The sequence below is a fragment of the Pipistrellus hanaki genome, assembly GCF_964339955.1.
Source record: "Pipistrellus hanaki genome assembly, chromosome: 14".
Lineage (NCBI taxonomy): Eukaryota > Metazoa > Chordata > Mammalia > Chiroptera > Vespertilionidae > Pipistrellus > Pipistrellus hanaki.
The window spans coordinates 51,296,660-51,323,430 of record NC_140516.1 but is presented as its reverse complement, the minus strand read 5'-3'; the positions used below and the strand labels follow the sequence as shown (position 1 = coordinate 51,323,430).

The window sequence follows — 26,771 nt, the reverse complement described above, 5'->3', positions numbered from 1 at the left end:
ACACCGGCCAGGGCCAGGACTCATTTTTAAGTTAAAACCGATGCATTGAAATGTTATTTGTGGCCCCATTTGTATTAATCAGAGCGTCCGTGTGAGGGCTGGCAGCGTTCACAGCTCCTGCCTCAGTCTGGTTGGCAGAGCTGGAGGGAGGGCCCGCCCGGCAGTGTGCCTGGGGGGAAATCGGATAAGTCTCACCCTGCACGCCGGATGCTCCTGTGTCCATCCGTGGGAGGTGACCGGGCCACCGTACTCACTGCGTTCGCCCCCTGACCAGGGCTGACCACAGCCCGGCGCCAAGGGCAGGGCACTTGCCTTTGGTTTGACCTTGGTTTCAGGCCAGGGCATCTCGTCCCCTCAAGGTGTGTGATTCGCATGACCGGAGCCACGAGGCCGGTCATCTGTCTGCTCCTTCTGCTGACGGTGCTCAGGGAGCTGTCACCTGACCTGCGGCTGGTGGCAGCTGTGTGCAGCTCCGCAGCCTGTGCCAGTGTGTGGCCGGGAGACGGCGGCCGCCTCCCAGGGGAGACAGGTGAGCCCGCACCGCCCCCTCCCCCAGCCGCGGGTTTTCAAAGACAGATCCTCACTCCGGCCTGCGTGTTTCTAAGCAGCGGTGGTTCTCGGGAGGGACCTGGCCACAGCCCCGTTTTGCAAGGTTTTCAGGGAGGAGGCTGGGCTTGCTCCGCGCGGCCCTGGGACCTTCCCCGGCAGCTGTCATCTTCGGAGATGTCTGGGCGTCCGCCACGTGCCACCCAGGCAGGCCATCTCCGGGCGGGACGCTCCTCTGTGCCGGGCTGTCCGGTGCGGGGCCTGGGAACGGTCTGTGCTGCGTGTGGAGCCAGGCCCGCTCCACCTGCGCAGCCTCGGGAAGCACTCGTGGCCTTGACCGCTGTGGGCGTCTTGTGAAGTGTAGCCATGACGTTTCTAGCACGAGGGACGCATGTTATGGCCTGAGCCCTGACCGATTCAGCCGCCCTGGCTCCTAAGCATGTCCTTGCTCTGCAGACTAGACACCTAAGGGTGGGGTGACAGGCCAGCCAGGCTCTGCCCCTGGGCGCGCGTGGGGTTCCACACGACACAGTGCCCTTCGCCCGGCCACCTCCCTGAGTCTCAGCCCGAGGCCACCTCTGCACCCTGCCCCTCCCTGCAGAGGCTCCAGCGGCTTCCTGAGCCTGCTGCCTGGAGGTGGGCTGGGGAGGGGGGGGGCGCGGGGTGCCATGGCTGCCCCTGCCTGCACTTCTGCCCTGGTCCCTGCCAGGAGGGAAGGGAACTGACCCACCCACCTGGCTGGGTAGCGCCCCGGCCACCATGTCCCTTCCTACTCCGGGCCTGTCCGGTGGGAGCCCTGGCCGGGCGCCCCTCCCCCCTGCGTCCCCCTGCCGAGGGCACACGTGGGACTCGTCTCGTGGGGACCGCCTTCGCCCTCCCCCGGGCAGCCCCCCTCGTTGGGATGGGTGAGAACCAGAGTCAGCTGCTCAGAACCCACCGCCACTCCCTCTGAATTCCTCGCCGCCTGCGGCAAAGGCTCAGAGTTGCTGCCGAGATTAATCCCCGAAGAGCCCCGGTTTCTCTGCAGAGAAATTAAAGCTCCCGCTCCTTCCCCTGTCCTCTGACGGCTCTGTCAGAGCCCTGGGCCCCTCTGACCGGGAGGCGTTCACGAGGGGGGAGGCTGAGCTCCTTGCTGGTGGGCCCTCAGGTGTTCCCCAAAACAGACCAGGCCTCGGCTCTCAGACCAGCCAGAGCCGCACGGGGACCTAGGTCAGTGCCCGCCCCGTTAGACTCCTCAGTTTCCCCAGAGATGGAGTCAACCAGGCGGGCGGAGCGGCCTTCCCCGGCCGGCCTGGGGGCGCGCTGGCCAGGGTGAGGAGCAGGCTGGTTTTCAGACACAGGAGCCCAGAGGATCCTGGCACAGCTTCTCTCCTCCTCCTGGGTGCCAGTGAGGGCTTGCAGAAGGCTTCTGGAAGTTTCTGTCCAGATGCATGGGCGCCCCTGACCGGTTGGGAGAGGGGCAGTGTCAGCACGCGGGGCCTGCTGGCATGTGAGCCCACGTCTGACGGCCGTGGTGTATTTAACATGATCTGCTCCAAAACCACTAGCCAGGGTCCATCTCTGCCGTGTGACTAAGGCCGCTGGGAAAGACTGGTTGGGTGTGTGAGGCCACCGTGCTGTGCTGACTCTGGCGGGATGCAGGCACATGGTCTGGCAGGCGTTGTAACACTCATTTTAAATACCATCTTCTCCCTTTTCGGTGTTTGGGTCTCGGGATTGGGTCGTGGAGGGAACATGGCCCTGTGGCTGCCTGACCACAGCGCCCGGGCCAGGAGCGGTGTGTCTGTAAGGAGAGCAGAGCCAGCGAGGGCCCCAAAGCAAGGCCGCGGACATGGAGTCCGCAGGGGTGGGGCGGCGGAGGGCCTGGGCGGGGACCTTCCGCTGGACCCCCACGCCCTTTCCCGGCGGTCACCCTGTGTGAGGGGGACCCCACACGCCCGCCCTCCTCCCCCGCACCCGTGTGCCTGCGTCGCTCCCGTCCGCGTGCTGTTCAGAAAGCGCTCACACCTGTGCTTTGAGCAGAATGACAATTATTTGAGTGGTGGCGGTGCTAATGGATAATTATTCACATCCGTACCAGGACAGTCACAGTTTAATCATTTCTCTGAAGGCTTCCTGAAGTTCGGGCTCCACGTCCTCAGCATAATTCTCCTGTTAGCTAAGTTCGGGCGCTCTGATTACGGGAGGGGAGCGGGCAGGCGGGGGGCGCGGCTGGCAGAGGGGGCGCCTCCCGCGCCGAGAGCCTCGCCGGCCACGTGGCACTCCCCCCCGCGGGCACGGGCTCCTTCCCACAGCGAACGGTCCAGTCCTCCTGCGAGGAGCCCCAAGACTCTGCTCCGTGCACCCCGACCCGACAGACAGCCTGCGGGTGCCCCTCATCCGGAGCTCGGAGGCCCTCACGGCCTGGCCTGGCGATCCCCGGACCCCCTGTCCTCCCCAGAACTGTCAGGACCCCAAAGAGCTTTGGATCACGAGGGCTGTATCTCCCCACATGTACCATGTGAGAAAGTCAACGGGGGATTGTTTAAGTGTCTTTCTTTTAAAGCAACACTGTGCTATAAATAGTTATTTATAGCAAAGTAACTGTTCTCTAAGACCAACAGCCTGTGAGGACAGTGTGACCTTACCTTACGTGTTTGCCAGCCTCGTGGATGCCTGCGCTTGGATCGGCATGGGCCCTACCGGGCGGGCACGGCGCTTTCACAGGCCTGCGTGTGGGACCCTCGTGTCTGTCCCCCATTCGACCAGGAGGCTGGGTGGGCGGACAGGTGGCAGGGAAACTTTTGTGGCGAGCGCTGAGGGGTGCTGCACAGAGGGGACCCCTGCTTGAGGCCCCGCCTTCCGGAGGGAGTGCATGATTTGGGGTTTTTTTTTTGCACACAGCTGCCCAGTTGTTCCCGCACCATCTGTTGAAAGACCATCCTTTTCCACTAAATGGCCTTTGCTCCGGGGTTTGTTGGGTCTGTTTCTGTTCTGTTCCATTTTGCTAAGTATCTGTTCTTTCACCAGTACACGCGGTCTTGATCTCTGTCGTTTTATAAGAGATTCCCTTTTCAAACATTGGAGAGGCTTGCATTCCTGGGACAAAATCCACTTAATTTTAGTGTCGTGTGTGTGTGTGTGTGTGTGTGTGTGTGTATGCCTAGAAGACTGTTCAACAGGTACTGACCACCAGGTGGTTGGTGATCCTTTTTTATTTCTACATTCTTGATTTTCTGTCAACAATTTCTATCAGTTACTGAGAGAGAAATATTGAAGTCTCCAAGTATATTTATGGATTTGTCTAATTCTCCTCCTAATTTTTGTCCATTTTTACTTTATTTGAAATTCTGTTGTTAGGTACACAAAAATTTACAGTTGATATGTCATCTTTGTGGGCAGTTTATCAATATGTATTCCTTTATTTAAAAATTTTTTTATTTTAGAGAGGAAGGGAGAGGGAGAGAGAGATAGCAAGCAACATCAATGATGAGAATGATTGATCAGCTGCCTCCTGGGTGCCCACTGGTGGGGATCGAGCCCATAACCCTGACATGAGCCCGTGATCAGAATCGAACACGGAGCCCTTCACTCTGCAGGCCCAGGGTCTATCCACTGAGCCAAGCCAGCTAGGGCTATGTATTATTCCTTTTCACCCTGAAAATTTTATTTTCTCTTAACTCTACTTTGTCTGATATTAACTTTTTAAGATTATTGTTTACATGGTATGTTTTTATCCATTCTTTTACTTTTAAACCCACCTATGTCTATTATTTGAAGTTTTTTTTTTTTAGAATGCACATACTTGGGTTCTTTTTTTTAATTCATTTACCTTTTCATTGGTGTGATTAGACCACTTACATTTAATGTAATTATTTATATGTTTGAATTCAGGTATAAATATAACATTTTTATTTTTATCTTATTTATTACATTTTATTTTTATTACTAGGTAACATTTCGTTTGTTTTTCTGTCTTTTTCTTGGTTTTCATTTCTCTTTCCCTTTTTTATCCTTCCTGTGGGCTATTTTAACACATTTTTGGTATTTTATTTTACTTTACCTGTTAGTTTTTGACCATAGTTATCTCTTGTCATGGTTTTCCTAGTGGTTGCTCTCGGAACTACATGCTGATTTTTACAGTCTAATTGGAATCAATATTTTACCACCTTATGGTAGAATGTAGAAACTTTTCCACCATAAGGATCCTTTAAGCTCCCTCCTTGAAGTTATAGTGACATATATTTTACATCTACACACGCTGAAAATATTATCTGGTGATGTTACGATTTTACTTTCAACCATCATACATATTTCAAAGATTGCAACCAAAGATTCCATTTCATTTCTTCTGCCTTTATTTCTAACTGGAGACCCTGTGCATGGATTCCTGCACAGGTGGGGTCCCTCGGCCTGGCCAGCGATCGGGGCTGATCAGGGGCCCCTCGTTCAGTCCCGACTGTGGCCGGCTGGCCCCAGGGCATTCCACAGAGCCACGCTCTATCCACTGAGCCACACCGGTTTCGGCTGGTGGGAGGATATTTAACCACCGAACGTGGTGGCCCCTCCTCCAGAACGGCCTCCACTGCAGTATCCGCTTCTGGGCAGCTGGAGCTAACGGCGCCCACTCTGAGAGCCGCTTACACTCATCCATGCCTTTGCTCCCTGCAGAGTTTCCAGGTGCATTTCTGAAAAGCTGTGCTTGATTGCTGAGCGTAGCTTCTTGGGCTTTTTTTCCCAATCATTGCCTGGCATGTGCAGGGTGAGAGATGGTCTGCCATCGACAGGGAAGCTGGACACGTTGGGAAAACTGTGCTCTGACATGGCTGTGTCACTGTTTGGTGATACGAGGCTTGTACCCGGGAAAGACGGTGCTCGTACCGTGGCGGGGTTCTTCAAGGATGCTGGAGCGGAGCCCAGCCCCAGTCGGCTCTGTGCTGCCGTGGGCTTTCTGTTTATTTTTAATCCTCGCCCCGAGGAGGTTATGTTTAGAGCAAGGAAGGGAGCAAGAGAAAGAGAGAGGGAGGGGAAGAAAAAAAAACATTGACTGGTTACCTCTACCAGGGACCGAGCCCCCAGCCCAGGTATGTGCCCTGAGTGTGAATGGAACCCGCAGCCTTTGGGTGACACGGGATGATGCTCAGCCGCCTGACCGCCCGGCCGGGCTGTGCCGAGGGCGGTAGCCATTGCACCCGCACCTCTCCTCCCGTGTCAGCAGGTTCTCAACGTGGGAGACCCGGTGCACCCTCTCCCCGAGTCACTGCAAACACAGACGCCAGCCACCCTGTGCTCAGAGGCAGGGCCCAGGCCCTCCGCCCTGCCCGGGGCTGCCCGCTGCCCCACTCTCTCCTCAGTCACCGTGGCCGGGCCGCCTCCTGGCCTCGTACCCACCGTGTCTCTCAGGTGAGGGCAGCTGCGGCCACAGCGCCAGGAGGAACGGTTGGCTGCAGACGCCCTGCCGGAGCCGGCGCCGTAAACGGCTGTTCGCGAAGGACACCGCCCTGCCGCCGGCCTCCGCACGGCGGCCTGCGCTAATGAACCCCGAGCCGCTAATGTGGTTCCTCCAGTTAAATTGATTCATGAATTTTGAAGAGAACATTATCTAATGAATTTTCTTTGAATAGAAAGCAATTAAAAGGACAAATCAGTCTGATTAACCCCAAAGTCACCCTCCTGCCACAAACGGTGTACAGTTTGAAATTATATCACAAGAAACTGGAGCACACTTGCTATCTTCTGCCCTCGCCTAATCCATGCAAATTAATGAACAACAAAGTTAATTTCTTTGATGACCCTCTTCTCGTATCACCTGGATTATGCTGATGTTTAATTTGCTTAATGTTATAATAAAGACCAAACATTTTTTTCCTCCCGGCGACGTGATTATCCTTCCCTTCGGTGAAGAAGCGATTTTTATTATTTAGCGTACATGTGAGGGTGTGTTTCCTTTAAGAACCAGATTGCACTTTGCCAGCTAGGCAGGGAGTGCGATTGGTGCCGTCGCGGGCGCGGTGGGGCACTGCTCCTCCCCTTTGTTGGTGCCATGGGGACCTCAGCCACAGAGGGCTCAGGGCCCCACCGTGGGGACGCAGCTCCCCCCATGTCCAGCCCTCCGAGCCATGCCTGGTGCTCCCAGCCGTGTCCCTGCAGACAGACAATAGACAGCATCCAGACGGTCCTCTCCGCCCGGGCTTCCTCCCGCAAACTCCGCACAGAGACGCCCTAACACCGGGGGTGTCGGGGGACAGCTCTCGTGTTCACCTGCTCACCCTCAGCACGTGGGGAGCTGCAGGTAAAGCAAGAATGGCGCGCTTTTGTTCTGCAGCCCCGCTCACTGCAGACGCCTGCAGCCAAGGTCACTGCCGATGGGGCCTGCGGTTTGGCATTGAGTCCTGCCGGGCCTCTCTTTCCTTCCGGCCGGAGCGGGACATGAACCAGCCGTGCCAATGGGTTCTCTAGGCCGGTGGGCAGGCGGGGCTCCTGTGCTGAGGAGCTGGGCCGCGTGCTCGTTCACAGAGGCCTGTGGCCGAGGGAGCATCCGGCGGGAACGGGGGAGCCGGGAAGAGGCCGCAGCTCCGGGGTGCGTGGTCTGGGTCCCCGGAAGGCGCCGGCCGCTCTGGGCCCTGCCTCACACACAGGCCTGTGCCGGGAGCCGGCGTGCGGGCCGTGCTTTATTGGGGGCAGCGCCTCTGTCTGTGCTGGTGCGTTTCTGTCTGGGGACGGGTGGCTGTTTGTATCAGAGCCGCGGGAGCCGACTGTCCCCATAACATCGTCTGCATTCTGCTTCCAGACTCGTTCACCGGGCAGGTGCTGCGGAAGCTGCTGGCGGCCGTGAAGTTCGGAGAAGTGGTGTCTTACCAGCAGTTAGCGTCCCTGGCCGGCCACCCCAAGGCCGCGCGGGCGGTGGGCGGCGCGATGAGAAGCAATCCTGTAAGTCGGGGAGACCGCGGGGATGGGGGTGGTGGCTGGGCCTCGGCACCGCCCTGGGGCCGGGTCACTCGATGTGAGCAGGTTCCCCGGGCAGCCTGTGCTGCCGGGGGTGGGGGGCCAGGGGGTGGACGGGAGGCATTGGTGACGGGACCTCGGGAGAGGCGTGGGCAGCACGTGGGGTCCCCGGTTGTGGGGGGAGGTGGTGATGAAGCCCTTCCTCGGCGTGAGAACCACAGGAGCCCCGCGCGGGGAGCACCGGGGACGGACGGGTGAGGGGCGAGGAGACATCCCCTTGCTCACCAGCGGGCGCCCCGGGTGCCGGGTGAGCCCCCTCTCCCAGGCGCTTTCACTGGAGTGAAAGGCCCCCTCCAGTTTCTCACCTTCTAGAAGGCTCACGTGCCGGGTCCGGCTCCCCAGGTCATCTCTGTCACGAGGTCCAGTCCTCCTGGGCCTGACCACGAGGGATGGCTGGCCTCTGGCCTGGGCTATGGCTGGGTCTGGGCGTGGCTGCCCCCAGTTCCTCCATGTCCGGTCCCTCCCGGGTGTCTGACGATGGGTGTGGCCGAGGGCACACTCACAGACCCTGTGAGGCTGGCTTCTCCAGAGGAGGGCCGCGGTGCAGGTGGCTGGGCCTGCCGTGCCCAGAAAGACGGAGGCACCTCTGGTCCCCATCAGGTTACACACGGACCAGCGGCTGTCCAGTCGCAGGAAGGAACCAGCACAAGGAAGGGAGAGGCCGTGACAGGGCCTGGGTGTGGGCAGGCTGGGCCGGCTGTATGAGGCCCTGGGATTGCCCCCCTCACGGCCATGCCGGACCGGCATGACGCTGTCACATCAGCAGCTTCTCCCTGCGGCCCTGGACAGTCTCTGATTCGCCAGAAGAATGCTGTTCGATCCGACAGAGCAAAGAGTATCCCTGAGTCCGGATGGGAAGTGACTGAATCGGGCCCGCTTTCTGAAAAACCAGGTGGCTTTGCTGTGTTTTCTTTTTTGTTTGTTTGTTTTCTTTTTATAATATATTTTAATGATTTTTTTACAGAAAGGAAGGGAGAGGGATAGATAGCTAGAAATGTCGATGAGAGAGAAACATCCATCAGCTGCCTCTTGCACACCCCTTACCGGGGATGTGCCCGCAACCAACGTACATGCCCTTGACCGGAATCGAACCTGGGACCTTTCAGTCCGCAGACCGACGCTCTGTCCACTGAGCCAAACCGGTTTCAGTTTGCTGTCTACTTTCAAGGCCATTTTCCTCCCTGTTCACCGGAGACAGGTGGGCGTCGGTATGCCACAGCCGGCTGCACCCGGCCCTGGTTCGTGGCCGCCCCGGGCAGCGCCGGCGTCTGGGAGGCGGCCGTCACCTCGCCTTCCGCCCGGAGCGGCCTGGCTGGTCCTGGAGGAGCACCTCCTGGCACTGTCTTCACACACATCTGCTCTGCGAAGGTCTCGCCACGTGTGATGTGGGGCCGCTCCTGTGTCTCCTGTGTCCGGAGCGCTCGGGGACGAGGGTGCCCTGAGCACCGCTGTCTGTCGTTGCTGGTGCCGGCCTGTCGTTAGGCACATCCCGCCACGCAGAGGCCGCGTGTCTTTGGAGCGCACGGCTTGACTCCGAACTGAGTTTGGGGATAGGGCTGTTACGTTTGCCAGTAACGCGTAACTGTGTCTCCCCTTGGGAGGCCCCGTCCTCTCCCGGGGTGTGATGAAAAGGCCACCGGACCCCATGGTGTCGCGGGAGAGGGCTCCCTGGATCGCCTCCGTCGGAAGCTAACGGGGTTTCTGCGCCGCTCCCTGTGTCCCTGCAGACACGGCCCCTGCGGGATGCTCCCTCACCGCCCCGCCCTGTCCCGGAGGCTCCGCTGCCCAGGCCCCTGGGGGCTGCTCTCCCGCCTCCCGCTGGACGCCCGGTTGGGTGCCAGGTGCACACAGGCACGCGCGCCCACACCTGGCGCTGAGACCGGCTCTACCCGGCGGGTACAAATGGGAGCCTCACCTGCCTGTGCCTTGGGGACACGTGGCGCTTCAGCGGTCGCGCTCGTGGCGATATTCGGGAACAGTTATTGTCGTGCAACCAGCGCGACGCCGGCCTCCTGCCATTAATCTCTGTGATGTCTCTGCGCGTACGGCCTCGGCCGCTGAGGTTTATAAACCGGGATCCACGGGGCTTAAGGCTCCGTGTCCACGACGGCCTCTGTGGCCCTCCCATCGGGCCCTCGCCCACCTCATGGCGGGGCTGCCTGGCACCAGCCGCTGTGGGGCCTGAGCGGGGCCCTGGCTGGGGTGCAGGCACATCCGTGTGTGTGGCTGGCGGCACTTGGGCGTGACGGGAGCTGGACAGTCCTCACGGGGTTTCTGTAAAGTGATGGAAGCCTCCTTAGAATGGGCTGGGGGCCCAAGGGGTGCCTCTGACCCACGGGAGAAAGAGGTGCCAGCCCGGGGCTGGACGTGCCTGGTGTGGACGTCCCCTGACTGTGTCCTGCCCTCGGAGGTGGTGGCTGGCTAGCTGCCGCACAGATAGCGTGCTGTGTCGTGGAGACTGGCTCCCTGAACATGCTCCCTGAACAGTGCTCGGGGGGGGGGGGGGGGGCACACCGGGAAGAGTGTGGGGAGCACGTGGCGCGGGCCTCCTCTGGGGCTTGTGGGAGCGCAGGCACATCCGGCATCACTTCCCTTCCTCACCAGGGGAGGGCGTGCTTTTTGCTGGGAGGGAGGTTCGTCCTGTCCTAGTCACTCGGGTTCTTCCAGAGTGTTCCTGGAGGCCCTGGCCAGCCCGGGGAGGACGGTGCGGCGGGCTTCCGGAAGGTTCTCCCGCCCCAGCGCGGAGGCGGGCCCGCTTCCCGGTAGACAGCGGACTGGAGAGGCCGGCCCCCTCCCCCAGGAAGCACCAGCGCTCATCCACACACGGAATTTGCTTAATGCAGTTCAGAGGCGATCGATCCAGCGCACAGAGCGTCTCCCACCTTCTTCCAAACAGAACGCCTTCCGAGGAGTGAGTTTATTCACAGATCGCCAGGAGCGCTAACGACCCCGCGCGCGCGCTGCCAGTCACCCGGACGCGGCTGATAAAGATTTAGCATCATGTTCTGAGTGTCAGGGCTGTCAGCGGGGCTGAACCATTTGACCAGAAGAAAAAAACGTACAGGGAGCTATTGATTACAGCTTCTCGGTGTCACTTGTTCGCCAGGATTTAGGTATTGATGAGGCCGCGAGTGAAAACAAGCCCTTCCCCTGTGGGCTGCCGCCCGGAGAACAAAAGCGAGACGGAGAGAGGACCGGCGGGCCCCGAATCAGAGGGATTCCCCATCGATCCACCGGCCCCTCCGTGTTGTTCTTGCTGGAGACAAATCTCCGGGTTTGGAAGCTGTATAGCCTGGGAGAGCGGCCGTGTAAGCGATGGGACGTGCGCGCCGGGTGAATGAGGCTTCACAGCGTGAGGGTTCCGGGGCAGCTGCCACGTTCTGAGCCGCTTGGTTCTTGATAAGAATCACATTTTAGGCAGCGCCGTCACCGAGGGCCAAGGCCTGCCTGGCTGGCCCGGCTCCTTGGCAGTGTCCTGGGGGCCCCGATACGTGTTAGCGGGTTTCTTCGTGTTAACGGCGTGAAGCCCGCCACCGGCAGCAACGGGAGCCGGCGCAGTGTCCCCCTCGCCAGCGCGCATGGCGTGTGCTCGGCCGCTCACCTGTTCCTGTCACTGCGGGCACCACACGGCCTGGGCGTCACTTCGTCATAGCTGGCCGTCCTGTCCTCTGTGACACACAGCAGGAGCGCCCGGTTCACGTCACACACACACACTCACACACACACAGATCATCGCGTAGCTTGCTGGGAGAGTGGGGGGCACGGGGAGATCCCTCAGGTAAGAGGCTCGGACCGGAGCCTACGTGTTGGCAGAGCCAAGCTGAAGGAGACCAAGTCTCCCTCTTCACCAGTCAGAAACCTGAGTGGCGTTTGGCCTCCCCGCGCCCGCCAGGCGGTGATCCCTGAGGCTGGGCACCGATGAGCGCCCGAGTCCCAGTGACGGTCCCTCTCGGCCGTCTGCCCTCCGGGAGGCGGGCATGTGGCGGTGTGCGGGCCCGGGCAGCGCTGCGCTTCTCTCTGTGAAGCTGCCCCGGACAGGAAGTCCCGGACCCAGGCTGCGCACATTACCATGGCAACCCGAACTTCCCGTGGGAATGGGGCCTCCTCCTCCGTGCCAGGAGCGGCCCGGCCCCCAGGCCCGGCGAGGGCCGTGAAGGTCGGACAGGAATCCTTCTTTGCCCCAAACAGCCACGTGGCTGAGCTCGGGTGAGGGACTGGGTTCGCCCAGAGCGTGACCGCGGCCTGGCTGGTTGGCACAGGATGTCATGGGCGCCGCTGGGGGCACACAGCACGCTCTCCAGTGGCGCAGGAGCACCACGTCCGGCCCATGCGGCCCGCCCAGGGCCAGAGCCAGCTCGGGGCCCACAGAGCCCACACTCGGGCATAGGGTTTGTGCGGCGGCTGAGGCAGACCGGCGCCCAGCCGGTGACCCAGTTCCATGCCCAGTAAAGGGTGTCCAGCGATGCCGAGGCAGGAATGGCACCCAGGGAGCAGCAGTGCCCGGCACCGTGAGGAGATCCAGAGGGTGCCTCAGCCGCCGCCTCCAGGCACTCGGCTGTCAGCGGCTGGCCGTCGTGTCCTGTTCGCCGACCTCGGAGGTGTAGCGTGGAAGTCAGGGTGCAGACCTTCTCACTGCTGAGCTACAGCCCAGGGGGTGGGCAGTGGACAGGACCTGGAGCCCTCGAACCCTCACCTTCAGGGCCTGGCAGGGCCCCCCGTGTGCTCACGGAGGAGCATGTGGCGATCCGAGTGCGAGGCTCCCTGTGTCAGGGAGGAATGGGCGGGGGTGGTTCTCATCACAGAGCACGGGGCAGTGTGGGGCATCCGGGGTGCTGGGGTCTGACCGTGTCACAGGGCGGCCTGCTCCCTGCCGGCAGCCCCGATGGCTGCCATGGTGGGTGCAGAGAGAGGGCCAGGTGAGCAGAGGGCAGCGAGGAGCCGAGGGTGGGCTGGGGGGCAGAGCTCGAGGGCACCCCAGGTGTGAGCTCTGTTACGTCTCAGGTTTGGGAACGTCAGGCACCGCCTGTGCCGAGGAATGTGAGTTTCAGTGTTGGAAATGCACTTTGTGACTCTCTCCAAATGAGATTGTCTCCCCTCCAAACCTCCGTGCACAGGGACTGGCTGGAGGACGCCGCACGTTCACCTCGGGGATTGTACCCACCCCTGCCCCCGCCCCCTGGAGACCCCAGAGGCCGGGCCGTGCTGCTGAGAGCGAGGTCACCCGTGGGTGGGCCCAGTGGCAGCCCCGGGTCCCCACTCGGCGCCTCGGCAGGAGCCCCGGGACCTCCCGGGCCCGCAGCCCAGGCTGACGGGGCCCCTCTGTCTTCCAGGTCCCCATCCTCGTCCCCTGCCACCGCGTGGTCTGCAGCGGCGGAGCCGTGGGCAACTACTCCGGGGGGCTGGGCGTGAAGGAGTGGCTTCTGGAACACGAGGGCAGCCTGGCGGGCCCCCCGGCCCGGGCAGGGGGCTCCCGTCTGGCCCGAACCCGGTGCGGGGCCCTGAGGGGCAGCAGCAGCTCGGAGTCTGCCGGCGGAGACTGAGCGTCTGCGGCAGGAGTGAGTGTGTGACGCCCCACCACATTAATAAAGCTGCCGTGTCCTGCGGACGTGTGTCCACCTCCCTTTGTCCTTTTTACCTTTTCCCGCAGAGCGAGTCCCCTCCTCTCGCCGTGTCCTCCCATCCTGGCGTGTCGGACAGGGATGGGGGTGGGGGGGCACCGCCCAGGAGGGAAGCATCGGCGTCCATGGGAACAGCTGGGCACCGCCCAGAGCCAGCTGCAGCCCTGGGACCACGGCCACCAGGGCCACGGCCCATGCCGCCTGCCCCGGCTGCCGCCCTGTCCGTCCCCCGAGAGACTGACCACCGGGCGTTGACCCACCCCCTTTCCGGTGTGAAAGCTGGGGCCTCGGGGAAGAGGGCCGCTGACGGGAATGGCCTCTGGGAGGGTTTCTAGCTTCGTTTGCCCCGCTGCCAGAAAGCTCGTGCCAGACGCAGCCACTGTGGTCTGTGTGGGTCACTGGCGAGGACCTGGTCCTCAGAACCATTGGCAGCATCAGCCGCTCTCTGGGCGAGGCTCAGGCTGGGGCTGGAGGGCGCCTGACTGAGGGGTGTGATTTCACAGGCTGACCCCCGACCCCCGACCCCGCCCTGCTCCTGGCCTTGGCGCACTCCACCAGCACCCCCAGGAGAGCCTCAAAGCCGGGGTCACCCTGGAAGGGGGTCAGCTCCTGGGCCGGCACCAGGAGCACCCCCAGATCTGTGTGCCACCTGGGCCTCTGGTACCTGTGTGCATCTTGCTCGTCGTTAACTGTGTCTGAAAGCAGGGGCCCGGGGCTGTGTGTGGTATATAACGCGGGGATGTGATTCCTGGGAAATGGCTGCACCCCGTGCCCGGAAGCCGTATTCCCGTCCCGGCTCCCTGTGACCCCGTGAGCCGCAGCTCAGGAGCGTGAGTGGTTTGTGTCTGTCACCAGGAACCGGGTAAAAATGCAGCCTCGTCATGTGCGGGTTGGGGCGGATGGTGTGTTTCACATCCACGCCCCGCGACAGAGCGGGTACCGAACGGAAACCAGCCTCGGGGCCTCCTCGCCCTTGGCCGTGGTTCTGTCCTTCTCCTCCGCCAGCCGGGCCCGGTCTGGGTTTTCCCTTCACGGATGACGGGGCCTGAGCACCATCCACGTGTGCCCTGCTGGTTCCGGCCTTCTCGGGACGTCAGCGTGGGAGCGAGCGGAGTCCTCTCACCACGGTGGGCGGGCACGCTCCTGGCGTGGCCCCCGGAGCCGACTCCCGCAGCCGGGGGCGCCGCGCCCATTTCGGGCCCCACTCAGGCTTCCGGAACCGGAGGCGTGTGGCTGGTCCGACAGCGCCCTGTGGGAGCGGAGGCCGGTCCTGTTTCCAGCAGGCCGGGAAGACCGTCGGCGGCCGGGGGTGCACTTTGCATCAGGGGGTCATGACGGTGGTTGGGATCCACGTTTCCGGAGGAAGAGGCCGCCCCACAATGGTCACCTCTGCCTGTGCCCTCCGCTCAGACAGCGGGGAGCTTGGCTCTCAGGCAGCAGCTGAGGTGCGGGTTCTCTCTCATGCTCTCCAATAGAGGGCACCATAGCAGTGCGCTAGGCTGCGGTCCGGAGGCCCCGGCCAGGCTGCCTGAGAGCGGCTAGACAACGGTCAGCAGGTGGGACTCTCTGAGGGGCTGTGACCGGTCCATGTGCACGGCGGCCACTGGGGCTGCTAGCGGGGAGCAGGCCGCCCTGTGGCACTGTCAGACCCCGACGATGCTCCAGATGTCCACACGCCGTGTGTTCTGCATGGAGGCCGCCCCCTGAGCAGGACAGTGTGGCTCCCCGACAAGGGGGAGCGCCCACTCTGACCTCCAGGCCCCAGGGGGAGGGGGGTCCGAGGAAGGGCCCTGGGCCATCCCGGGCCGAGCAGCCACGCACACCTGCAGCGGTCGAGGGCCAAGCCCCTGCTGCAGCTCAGCCAGGTGCAGCCAGGGACCCACCCGCACAGCCCCCCCCGCGGGCACCTGGACACTCACGTGCGGGGCCTGGCTCCGCCGGCCTGGGCCGCGCACTCGGTGCAGCACAGCCCGCACTCCGTTTCCTGCCTCCCTGGGCCCGCTCGGCCGTCAGACGGCTTGATACATGCCCCGAGGTGGAGCTGACAAAGGCAGCGGCGGGCGCACGGCGGGGCCGTGTACCGCTCCGAGGACAGGCTCCGCGGGGGCGACATGAAAGCCGGGCGGTCGCCTGGAGCCGCTGTCGCTCAGCATCGCGGCACCACTTACAAACACAAAGAGGAGAAGGACGGGCACAGAGAAACACAGCAAACCTCCCAAATGAAAAGCGTGTCGACACAAGGATGCTGTGTTCTCTGGCCTTGGCCACGGGTCCCCTCTCCAGTCCCATTTCCCATCCCTCCCGCGCTCACACGGGGACCCGCGGGCCACGCACAGCTGGCAGCGCACAGCAGCTGGGCCGGCGGGGGCTGTGCCCGCCCGTTCCCAAAGACCGGAGGACGAAAGGCTCGGAGATGGTGTTTGTTCTTGCAGAACTGCACGTACTGAAGCCGGAGCCCTGGCTGGGCCGGGCCAGACCAGGAACAGGAGGAGGGGTGGCGGGAGGGTGGTACTCGGCAGGGCACGGACGCAGGTGGCAGTGGGTGCCTGGCAGTGGATCCTGCATTGGGAGGTCTGACTCTGGGCCACCCCTTACCCAGCAGGGGTAGTTGCGAGCAGCCCTGGGCGGCTAGGTCGCGGCTGGAGACGCAGTCCCTCCTCAGCCAGCGGCTCCTGCATTTTCCCGCAGGGCCTCCGCTCTGCCGGCTGGTGCCCAGAACCTCCTGTGCCGAGTGGCCTGGCGTCTCCAGTGTGACTGTGTCTGTAGAGAAGCCATTGCCCTTTTTGTCTCTTTTTGGTTAACCCTCATCCCAGGATTCTTTCTTTCCATTGATGTTTAGAGAGAGTGTAAAGGTGTGTGTGGAGGAGGGGGGGTATGGAGAGAGAGAGAGGGAGAGAGAAACATTGATGTGAGACAAAAATTGATCGATTGCCTTCTGCACACACCCTGACCGGGGCTGGGATGGGGCCTGCAGCCCAGGTGCATGCCCTTGACTGGGAATTGAACCTGGACCATTGGGACTGCGGGCCAATGCTCTAACCAGTGAGCAGCAGGCCAGGGGTGTTTCTTAACCGTCCGTGAACGAGCTGCTATCACAGAGACACAGCCTTTAAGACGGCGGTGTCCGGGGGCAGACCTGTCGGACATGACCACACGGCGCCGGGCGGGTGCCATTCTTCCTCTGAGAAGTCACGGCAACATCCCCAGAGATGCCGTCACAGACTCCATGGTCATCTGCTGGCCCCCCGAGCCCCAGGCCCTGCTGGCATCTCCTCTCCCGCCGCCTCAGCACCAGCATGCCCACCTCGGCTGTCAGTGTGCCCGCCGCTGTGCCCACAGGTGGCAGTGCCAGCTCGAACTCCAGCCACTACTGGGACAGCCGAGGTGTCAGAGCTAGCTCCACGTGAAAATTGCACCTTTCGCGTCCAGCTGGCCAGACCTGAGCGCTGTTTGGGTTTGGCGCTGCACGTAGGGAGACCCCAAAGTGATAAATAAACGGCTGCATCGGGGACACACGGGGACGAATTTTCTTTCAGTCAAAAGGCTTTCCCTGGAGACCAACCAGGAGACCGAACCTGTCGCCGAGGGCTCCGAGCGCTGGGGTGCCCGGGGCCTTGGTGTCGCCGGGCGTGTGTTTCCACGGGGCTGTCCTGGCGTGGGGCCTGAGCTTGGGGCGTGGCCGGGCAGAGGGGGCCCTCGAGGAGGGTTCACCCTGGCTTCCTCGGCCCACACAGGGCCCTCACTCCCCTTCCTTGTCCGTGGACATCTGATGGCTGAAGTTCACGGCAGCTTTCCCTGTTACCGGTTTGAAAGATGTGGAGGTTTAAGCAGAACTCTGCCAAGCAGCCCCCGTCTGTCTGTCTGTCTGATTGAAGGAGTGGGGGTGGCAGTTAAAAGCCAGGCCCAGAGCTGGAGAAACTGCAGGGTCCGGTGTGTCTCTCGGCGACTGAGGACAGCCGCCCGGAGTCCTGGCCCCGTGGCTCCAGCCGCCGACAGACGGAGGGCGTCTGGCCTGCATCACCGCTGGCGCTCGGGACCTGGCCGGGCGGTGCACGGCCGTGGACGCGGCCTGGAGGTGCGCGTGGAGGCGGGGCCCAGCCTGCCGGCGCCGGGGCTGATGAAAGGTCGCCGTTAGCAAGCCTTTCAAGCTGCTCATTAATGCTCCCTCCATTGAGAGGTCCCACATGGACCGTGGGCAGGATAAGCCTGAAAGCGTGGCACCGGGGTGGGGTGAGGTGGGGATGGGCAGCCGCGAGGCCCACCCCTAATGCCCGGCTTTAGCTGCGCCCGGGTTCCTGGTGGGCCCCCGGGGGGGTGCGGCTGTGACAGAGGTGCTGGGCTCAGGTGGCAGGGGCACTGTGGTCTGAGGATGTAGGACGGAGCTGCCACGTGGTCGATGTCATGAACTCTGACCCCGTGGGAGTAGGAGAGGGGAGGCTGCTGCAGGGGGGCTGACATGTGTGGTGGCTTCACCGTGGGTCCTGTGGGCCCAGTGGGCCCGGGCAGCGCTCTGAGCGGCTTCTCCGCTGTCTGTGAGGTTCTCCGTGATGAGGCTTCAGGCCTGGGGCCTGGGCAGAAGGGGCTGAGGGCTGGGAGCTCTGTCCCTCTTCTCCCCGTGTTTGTCATCCATACACACCCCAGACACACGTGCCACTGCGTGCACACACGTGTGCACGCGCACACACACACACACCACGCCACACGCACACATCACCAGATGAGTGCGCACACACACACACACACACACACCATGGCACACGCACACATCACCAGATGAACACACACACACACACACACACACACACACACCACGCCACACGCGCACACACACACACACACACACACACACGCACACACCAGGGCACACACACCCTGCAGGTTTTTCCTAGATCTTCATGTTACTTTATCACTCTGTTTGGTTCCCAAACACAAGCAGCATGTTTGCTTCCAGATTGGTTTGTTGACTTAAATGAAGGAAAACCCAGCTGGAGAAAACATCAGTGTCCAAACATTGAGCAACATGTGATATTGTGCAAAAAGTATTGCTGGTGCGTGTTTGGGTTACCATGGCTACGAGGGGAAGTGGCTGCAGATGTGAGACTGTTGGCAGCCTGTGTGGGAGCAGGTATGCGGGTCCCCCGAAGGCGTCCACCCCGCCCTGCGGGACAGCTCTGGGCTGGGGGTGCCTCCCAGCCCCGCCCCCCAGCCTCTGCGGGGCCTGCAGAGGAGAGAGAACGGAGCCGCAGATCCAGCTGAGCGGGGTTCAGATTCCCCCAACCCCCCTGAGCAAGTGAGCTCCACCCTGTGGCCCACCCTCCCTGAAGCTCAGCTCCCCAAATGTCAAAGGGAGGGGTGTCCCCTCTGCAGACAGTCCAGTGTCCCCATCACTCAGTCCAGACCTGAGCAGAGAACAGCCCAGAGGCCCGAGAAGGAATGTTCCCTCCGGGCACCTGGGGACGTCCTCCAGGCCAGTGAGATGACCACACCTGCGGGGGGAGGGGAGTGTGGGCGGGCTCTCGCTGCTCACGTACCACCGGGCGCCGCTGTGCCTGGCACTGCCCAGGGAGGGCAGCCCCCGCCTCGGGCCGCTGGCAGGAGGCCGTGCTCTCGCTCCTTGTGCCTGGGTCTCTGGGAAGGAGAACAGCCCTCAGGGTGGACATTTCCCGCGTGGGAAGACGTGTGCTTCCTTGCTCAAGCCTCCCGAGTGCCCTCGCTGGTCCCGGGCGCGCAGGGCTGGGTGCTGGCTGGCCCTCTCCCTCTGTGCTCACGGCCCCGGGGCGTCCCGCAGCCGGTGAGGCCGGGCCCGGGGTGACCGGGTGGTGATGAGAGAGCCAGCCCGCACGGTGGGCAGCCAGTGTGCCCGGGAGACGGCGGCAGCTAGAAGGTGAAGGGACAGTCCACCCAGAGCTGGGTCATTTTGTCCAAATGAGCCATAGGTCTAACGACAAAACCCAGTCGCATGTGGCACAAGTGTAGCTCCAGAGCTGTCCTGGGAGACTCTGGTGTGGATACATCTGACAGGTCAGCCCTTCCTTCCTCTCCGCGCGGAGGAGGTTGGGCTGCTGTCCTTCCCCTGGACACTCCCTGTGCCCTGGGCCCAGCCTGGCCCCGTCACCCGAGAGCCAAGCAGCACAGCCCACCCCTCCCCCCGGTGCACGGGCGAGTGGGTGCTTATTTCCGGGGGCCGGGTCCTCCGACGGAAGGTTCTGAGGACCCGGCCTGAGAGGGCACGTCGGCGGGAGTGTTGGCACCGCCCCGAGCGGCTCTGGAGAGTCCATGGGCAGTGGCTCGCCTGCCGAGGGCAGCCAGCCGGCTCCAGCTCTGGCTCCGGCTCCAGCTCCGGCTCCGGCCCCGGCTCCAGGCAGGACGCCTCCTGTGAGTGGAGAACACGCGTTCACTTCCAGCGCCTTTTCCTGGAGATGTAAAATGACACGGCTAAATATTACAACGCCGAGCGGCATGTAGCTGTCGGTACTTCTCCAGGCAAACATCTGACTTCCGGGCCAGGAGGCAGGGTGACAGGTTTCTTAGTTCCCAGCAAATTGGTCTCAGATGTAGATGAACACATCTTAGGGAGGAGGACGGGGGGCGGTGTTGCTGAGCCTCCCGGGGTGCTGCAGGTCCCCCTCTGCCTCCTCCTCCCTCCCTCCCACCCCCTCCCTCTCTCCCACCCCCCTCCTCCTTCCCTCGTGACCCCCTCCTCCCTCTCTCCCACCCCTCTCTCTCTCCCACTCCCCTCTTCCCTCCCTCTCACCCCCTCCCTCTCTCCCACCCCCCTCTTCCCTCCCTTGTGCCCCCCTCCTCCCTCCCAACCCCTTCCACCTCCCTCTTATCCCCCTTCTCCCTCCATCTCTTCTACCCCCCTCCTCCCTCTCTCCCACCCCCTCTTCCAGCCCTGCCTCCTCCCACCTCCACCTTTCCCTCTTCCTCCTTCCAGCCTCCCTTTATCCCTCCCCCCCTCCTCCCCTCCCTCCTGCTCCTCCTGCCTCTCCTCTTCCTCCTCCTCCTCCTCGAAAGTTTCTCGGAGCCTGGCTCTGACACGGGGCCTTCCGGCTGGACTCGGAGCCGTGCCCCTCCTGCTGGTCTGAACCCTGGCTGCTGTGGCCCTGGGTCTCCGCTGGGAGACAGTGCCCGGCCTGGCAGGGACGGGGACCAGGAGGGGGCAGCCCCGCGGGGAGGAGGGGCCTCCCCCAGGCCTTCTGTCCAGTCCGGCCTGCGTCCCCGCTCCTTGTTCCCGGGTGGTGGGCGCGCCTCGGCCCGGCAGCGAGGCCCGGCCTTGCAGGGAAGCCTGCCGCCTCATCCCGCGTCCGTCTCGTCCCCGCGCCCCTGCGTTTCACATAATTAGGTGAGTCTCTTAATGTCGCCGTGTCTTGTTAGAGAAGGTACTAATCCTTAGAGCTAGCAGGACTAACTAATTAGTGTAAAACACCGGGATATAAGGAATTCAGATGTGGAGTGTAATTGGCCAGTCCTCCCGGCGCTGGCACGTCGGCCGCGTCGCTGGCAGAGCCCCGGGCCTGGCTGCATCCGGGGATGTCCGAGGTGGTGGCGTGGTGAGGCGGGCCGTCCTACAGGACAGGCTGCGGGGCGGGTATCCTGGCGCCTTTGCCTGAGGAAGTGGCCGGGGACAGAGGTGAGGGACCTGGTGGGCTGCCCCGGACCTGGGAGGGGGCCCCAGGGAAACGGTGTGGGCGGAGGTGGCCTGGTCCTCTCTGGGTCAGCACCTGCAAGCCGGTCTGGGCAGGGCTGGTGAGGTGTGGCGATGGACAGCCCGCCCGGCTGTGTGAGCCTCCGCTTCCTCTGGGAGGGAGCTCAGGGGTGGCTCGTCCCTCCTCCAGAGGCGGACAGACCCAGCTCGCGGCGGTTCCAACCATCCGGTGACAAAGGACAGCTGTGAACTTGCTGTCGGCGGGCACGGCTCGGGAAAGATGTCCGGCCCCAGCTCCGGGCCTCTGGGCACCATGGGGACGGGATCCCCCGGCGCCTGGGAGACAGGGACGAACGTGCTGGTTGGGGCTCGCTTCCGACGGGCTCGGAGGTGTCAGCAAATCATTAATCTCTCTCTAACCCGCAGCGGCAGTGTTTACGTTTAAGATGAAGACGATGACTATCTGAAGAGCGCCTGGAAGCTCGCCTCGCGACCGGAGAAAAAGCTGCCACTCGCGGGCCGAGTCCTGGGCCAGGAACAGCCCGAGCCCGGGCGCGGGGAGCGGGCGCGTGGTCGGCCACGGACAGCCAGCGGCTGGGTGGCCTCCTCTTCGGAAGAACATGGCCTGCCCGTGCGCTTGGTGGCTGAGCTTTCCACCTTGGACACCCCAACTCCAAGAAGCCGTCCCTGAAAAGAGCTGTCTTCAACTTCTAAAGAGATGAGCGTGTTCCGGACAGCACAGCAGAGCTCCAAGGCCCAGCAGGGGCAGAGCCCGCTCACCCCGCACCGGCCTGGGCCCCTCCCGGCCCCGCCTCCAGCGCTCCGCAGCCCGAGTCAGCATTCTGGGATGGTTGATGGTCTCATCCGGTTGCTGGGTCCCTGCTCCCCAGACGGGGTGCCCTCAGCTCTGCCGTGAAAATGTCTGCCTCCTGGGCCTCTCCAGAAAGCATTTCAGTAAGTACCTGGCATTGCCGACAAAGGCGAGCCTCTCCATCCTTTGTCCCAACGCCCAGCCCTCACGCACCCTAACGGCATTCCCCCGAGGAGGGAAGGGGTGGGGGGGCGGTGTTGTGCCCCAAGTCTCTCAGCGGTTAAGTCTGGAGGCCTAGCTGAGGCCTGGCCGTCTGCTCAGGGTCTGTGCTGAGCCCTGGGACTGATGCCGGTCCTTATTGTTCTAGAATCAAGTCTAGAACAGCCTTCTCGTGGCCATGTGCGCTTAGAACTGGCTCCGGTTGATGTTCCGGGACGTTGAAGGGCTATGGCTGTGAGATAGTGAGATGCACGTCAGTCTGTGTGCACGGGGACTGTGGACACTCGTGTTTCCCTGGAGCATGGACAGTCCTCAGCTCCTGACCAGCCTTCCTCCCCGCCCCACTCCCAGGCACACACCCCCCCAACCGGGAGCCTTGGGCACGAGCACGGCACTGCCGGCGGGAGCAGCGCCTTCCGTCCCAGCATGCATCTGGAAGACAGCGCTTCAGCCACAGGCGGGGGTGGGTAACGTGGCGGAGCGTGGCGCAGCGACCACGGTGAGTAGGCTCTGTGCCCTAGCACCGATGGGTTCAGACGGGCAGGCAGAGTCAGTTGCAGGAGATTGCCTAGAGCAGTGGTCGGCAAACTTCGGCTCTGTTGACTAATAAGTTTGCCGACCACTGACCTAAGACTCTCGATTCCAGTAATTACAGGCTGTTGTCGTTCCTTGTGATGAAGCCCCTATCCCAGGGGTCGGCAAACTCAGTCCAACAGAGGGGCAAACGGAGACTCGAGAGCCACAGTTTGCCGACCACTGGCATAGGGAATGCAGCACTCATTTTATAAAGCTCTCGAGCCTGGAGGAGGTATATCGCTTTAAATAAACGTGCACGCGTGTACAGCACCACAAGGGCCGAGGGGGCAGAGGCCGGAGAACAGCCCATCACAGAAACCTTGGGTGGCCAGCCCCCCGCCATGCACTGGTGCCCCCAGTCCTCTGCAGGGCTGTTCCGCGGCTCCACCTTCTCAGCTGCCCGTCCCCACACAGCCGGGTCTCCCCGCAGTCTGAGTGAGGACACGTGGCACTGGGGGGGTTGCATACAGGCAGGGGGCACAGGCCAGCTCTGCTCACTCGCTGGTATTTGCTCTGGAAATTACAGATGAAGTCTTGGCCAGCTCAGGCTGTTGTGTGTTGGGATGGTGTTCTCTTTCACAGATGAATAAGGGTGAGTTTCTCAGCACGCTAGGAAATACAAGGACCAGTAGCCGGAACCCTCCGCCTGTGATTGGCCTCTGTGTTTCCGAGTGTGAAGGCTCCGGGTGGGGCCCGGCTCCGGGCCCGGTGCTGGAGGATTCTTCCAGAAGCCAGTCCGCCACTGAGCCTGGGGCTCGCTTCTCGGTGAGAAGGAAGTCCCAGGAGCAGGGACGGCACCCACGCTGCTAGGAAGCTGCCTCCTGGTGATAAGTCTGGGATGGACGGTTTCCAAACCGCTTTCCTCCTGCTCTGCCCAGGTTAAACTCGGCCCCGGAAGGAGGCGTCCTTTAAGAAAAAAACAAAAGAACGAGCTGCAGGAGGAGGGAGCATCCCGCATCTTCCCCCCGCGGCCGGAGCCGGCGGGAGGCACTGGCAGCTGGCAGCCCACCCCCGGGGTGCTCGCTCGGTGCCCCCTCCCTCCACGGCTCCTAACCAGCCGGGTCCCCATCACACGCGTTGTCGTCAGAAAACAAGCGGAGAAACAAGGGTTCGTCACGCAGTGCCAGGAAGTCCGTTCCGCAGACCTCGGACCTCGCCGCCGACACGCGGCTATTGATTCTCAATACGGAGCGGCGGCGTGGCCCCAGGCGCGGGGTCAGCGGGCCCCGGGCCCCCCCCCATCCGGCAGCCCCCCGAGTCCTTGAGCATTAAGACCGCAAATGTCCACAGTTAACGGCGTGTCACAGGCAGCGGGCGGACGTGCCAATATCCTAATGAAGCCGGGCTGTTGGCAAACACAGCAGCCCCGGAGGATGGCAGGGGGCGCCTTCCGTGCGTTCCCGGCACCCTCCGCGCCCCGAAAGACCCGGTGACATCGCTGCCGCAGGGCCAGGCCTCGGGGAGGGGCCCCACGCCCCGCCGGACAAAAACACGCCAATGCGGAGCGGGAGCCGCCGTGGGGCTGGCGGCGGAGGCCCCCGAGATAGTCCTGCCCGTGGAGCGCGTGGAGAGAATATTCTGAATAAAAGCAGTGGCTCCGATGCCCACGTTTTTCCCCCAGAACAAGGGGCCTGGGGGATTGCCCGCTCCTGCTGGCGTGCTCCCCGCGCACGCGAGAATCGCTGTTATCGCTGTCAGTGGTGAAGGGCAGGAGGTGCCCCGTGGGTCTGCCCCCCTGTGGCTGCCTCCACTCATCGGCTGTGACGTGTGAACCGGGGGGCTCACCCCCGATGCTCCCCAGCCCCTCCAACACCCCGAGCCTCCCGGCCCACTCCTACCGTTCCTCGCCACCCCCTCCCGGTCATAAATTACGGCTGCCATCTTGTATTGATTATTGAAAATGTTATGTCCGTGGGAAGAAAATGCCATTGCTTTAAATATCAACATTACCAGGGATGTTAACGTTATTTTTTTTTTTTTTTTTTTTTTTTTTACAGAGACGTGTGTGATAAAAATGTTGAAGCGATGGGAAGGAGCTGGTGGTTGGGGAGCGAAATGATTAAATAAAAAAATAAAAAAAATAAAAATCGATGCTTCCTTCGGCCTGGCCAGACGCACATTTCTCGGCTCAGGTGAGTCGCTTAAAGTCAGACACGTCTCGTGCTGCTGGACTTTTTACAGGGATGGAGAAATGTATAATGAAACCCAACAAGGAAGCTGGAAAAACAGCCAAATTGGAGCGGCAGAGTGGTTAATGGGATCATTAGCCCGGGCGCGGGATTCTTTTGGACACCGCGGGCCTGTGCGGCGGTCCTCGGAGCAGATTGCGGGAACAGGCTGACAGTTAGCAGCTAGCTCAGCAGTGCTGGGTGCAAACTGCCATCGTCCTGTGGATTTACAGCTGCCACTTCTGCTACTTCAATTAGTTCTATGGCACACAGATGTTGCCTAAATGTTGCTGCTAATGATACTGCAATAAGCGTAAGATTCATGCCATATTTTGAGGCACGTAAATTTCTCAAGTGGCACAATTAAAGTGGAAATATTAGGTGGGGAGAACTTGGCAGTCTCTCCGACTTGGAAGGCGCACCCGCTATGCAATAATGGGTCAAAAATTCATTCAAGTTTTACTGCTGTTCCGAGTTTTAAAAGACTTTTCACAGTTGAATGCAAAGTAGTAAAAAGCGGGGTATTAGGAAATGAGAATGCCGCTCTGTTATTCAGACATGACTTTTAATTTCAAATTGAAATCACATGCTCGCTGCTCCGGCCCTGGCCACAGGGAGAGGGTGCCGGCGGAAGGGGAGAAAGCCGGGGGGGATGAATCCACTGCCGGGGGTGGGACAAAGGCAGAGCCACTCAGGGCTTTGGGAAGCACCACCGACACCTCACCCCCAGGGGGTGGCACCAGACACGGCAGAAGCCACGTCCCCAGGCAGGTGGCTCTGCATTCCACCTCTGACATACTCTGACCAGGACGGGGAAACGCACTGGGACCTGCACACACACACACACACACACACACACACACACCTGTGCACACTCACACATGCATATCTTTTCACACGCGCACACACAGGAACATTTGTGCACATGCATGTGTACACATAAACATGCACGCACACATACTCAGACTCTGCATCTTCTGTATACACACACACGCAGCCTCTCCCTCTTCACACATGCACGCACATGGGTGGGGAAGGAGGAGCCGAGTGGGACTTCCCGTCTCGCCGCGGCAGGGACAGAGTCTCCCCCTCGTTTGTAGTCCTTTGTCAGCCACGCAGCCCCCTGCCTGTCGCCACGTTCCCTCCGCCATGAGCAGCCTGTGCTCGGAGAGGAGCCCCCGCCGGATGTCAGATCTGCCTTTGATTTGCTCCCACACCGACTTGAAAGGCCGCCGTTCTGCGGGGGGACCGGCGCCCAGCAGGCCTGTTTCCCGAGTCTCTGTGCGGTCCCACCCCCACCCCAGCTCCACTCACTGATGCACATTGTCCAGGGAGGGGTCCGTGGCACTGGGGACAGGCTCCTCCTGCCCCCCCCCCCCCCCCCCGCCTCAGTGGAACTCACAGCCACACTGCGCCCCGGGCCACCACCGGCCCTGCCGGGCCTCCTGTCTGCAGTGGGCACTGCAGCCGATGCTGGCTTGTAGGTATTTGCCAAATATTCATACAGAACATTCTGCAAAACCTTCCCTGGGCAGGCCCAGGCCCCTGGGTCAGCCCTCATACATCCCTCAGCATCTCGCGGCCGGCCCTGCCCTCCAGCTCCCCGCCCTCCCTGCCCAGCATGCCGAGGCCCTGCCGCTCGGCGTGTTTGCGGCGGATTGTACAGATGTCAGTGCTCTCTTCTGAAGCGGGAGGACAATGAGTTCCCGCTGACCTCGGTACAATGCACCTCGCCGGAGCACAATATGTATTTTGCGCTGGCAGGGAAAAGCCGACATGTAATTGAGAGAGAGAGAAATGTCACTATCACATTTTTGTTGACACGGCACTCCGCGTGGAGGGGAGCCGGGCCCAGGGGGCGGGGGCGCCGGTGGGCGGGCGAGCGCCAGGCCCTGGTAATTTAGTGGAGAGGAGGCCGGGGACATTAATCTGCTCAGATCTCCCAACCACCGGGCTGCCCGTGTGTGTCCCGTTCCCACGGCCCTGCGCCGCCGGCCCGGCTCCAGGCTGGGGCCCCGGTTAGGGTCCCCCATGTGTGCTGTGTGCTGCCTGCGCACTGTGCTTGCTGCACCCCCATATCTTTTATTCACCCCGGCTCTCCGCGAAGGCCCGCCCAGCAGCACTGAGAGCCCTGATTTACCGCCATCAATCAAGTGGCCACGCGGTTGGCACCTGGTGGACGGACTTGATTTTTAAGCATA

The 26,771-nt window shown here is 61.9% G+C and overlaps 1 protein-coding gene across 1 annotated transcript in view; it reads left to right on the top strand.

Annotated features, from left to right (window-relative positions):
* The window catches only part of MGMT (O-6-methylguanine-DNA methyltransferase), a 156,455-nt gene that overhangs the window by 116,914 nt on the left and 12,770 nt on the right, over nt 1–26,771 (top strand). The window contains exons 4-5 of the mRNA XM_084904634.1: nt 7,316–7,455; nt 12,861–13,085. Coding sequence (XP_084760760.1) covers nt 7,316–7,455; nt 12,861–13,070 — 350 coding nt within the window. The 3' untranslated portion in view covers nt 13,071–13,085. The remainder of the gene's footprint in view (nt 1–7,315; nt 7,456–12,860; nt 13,086–26,771) is intronic.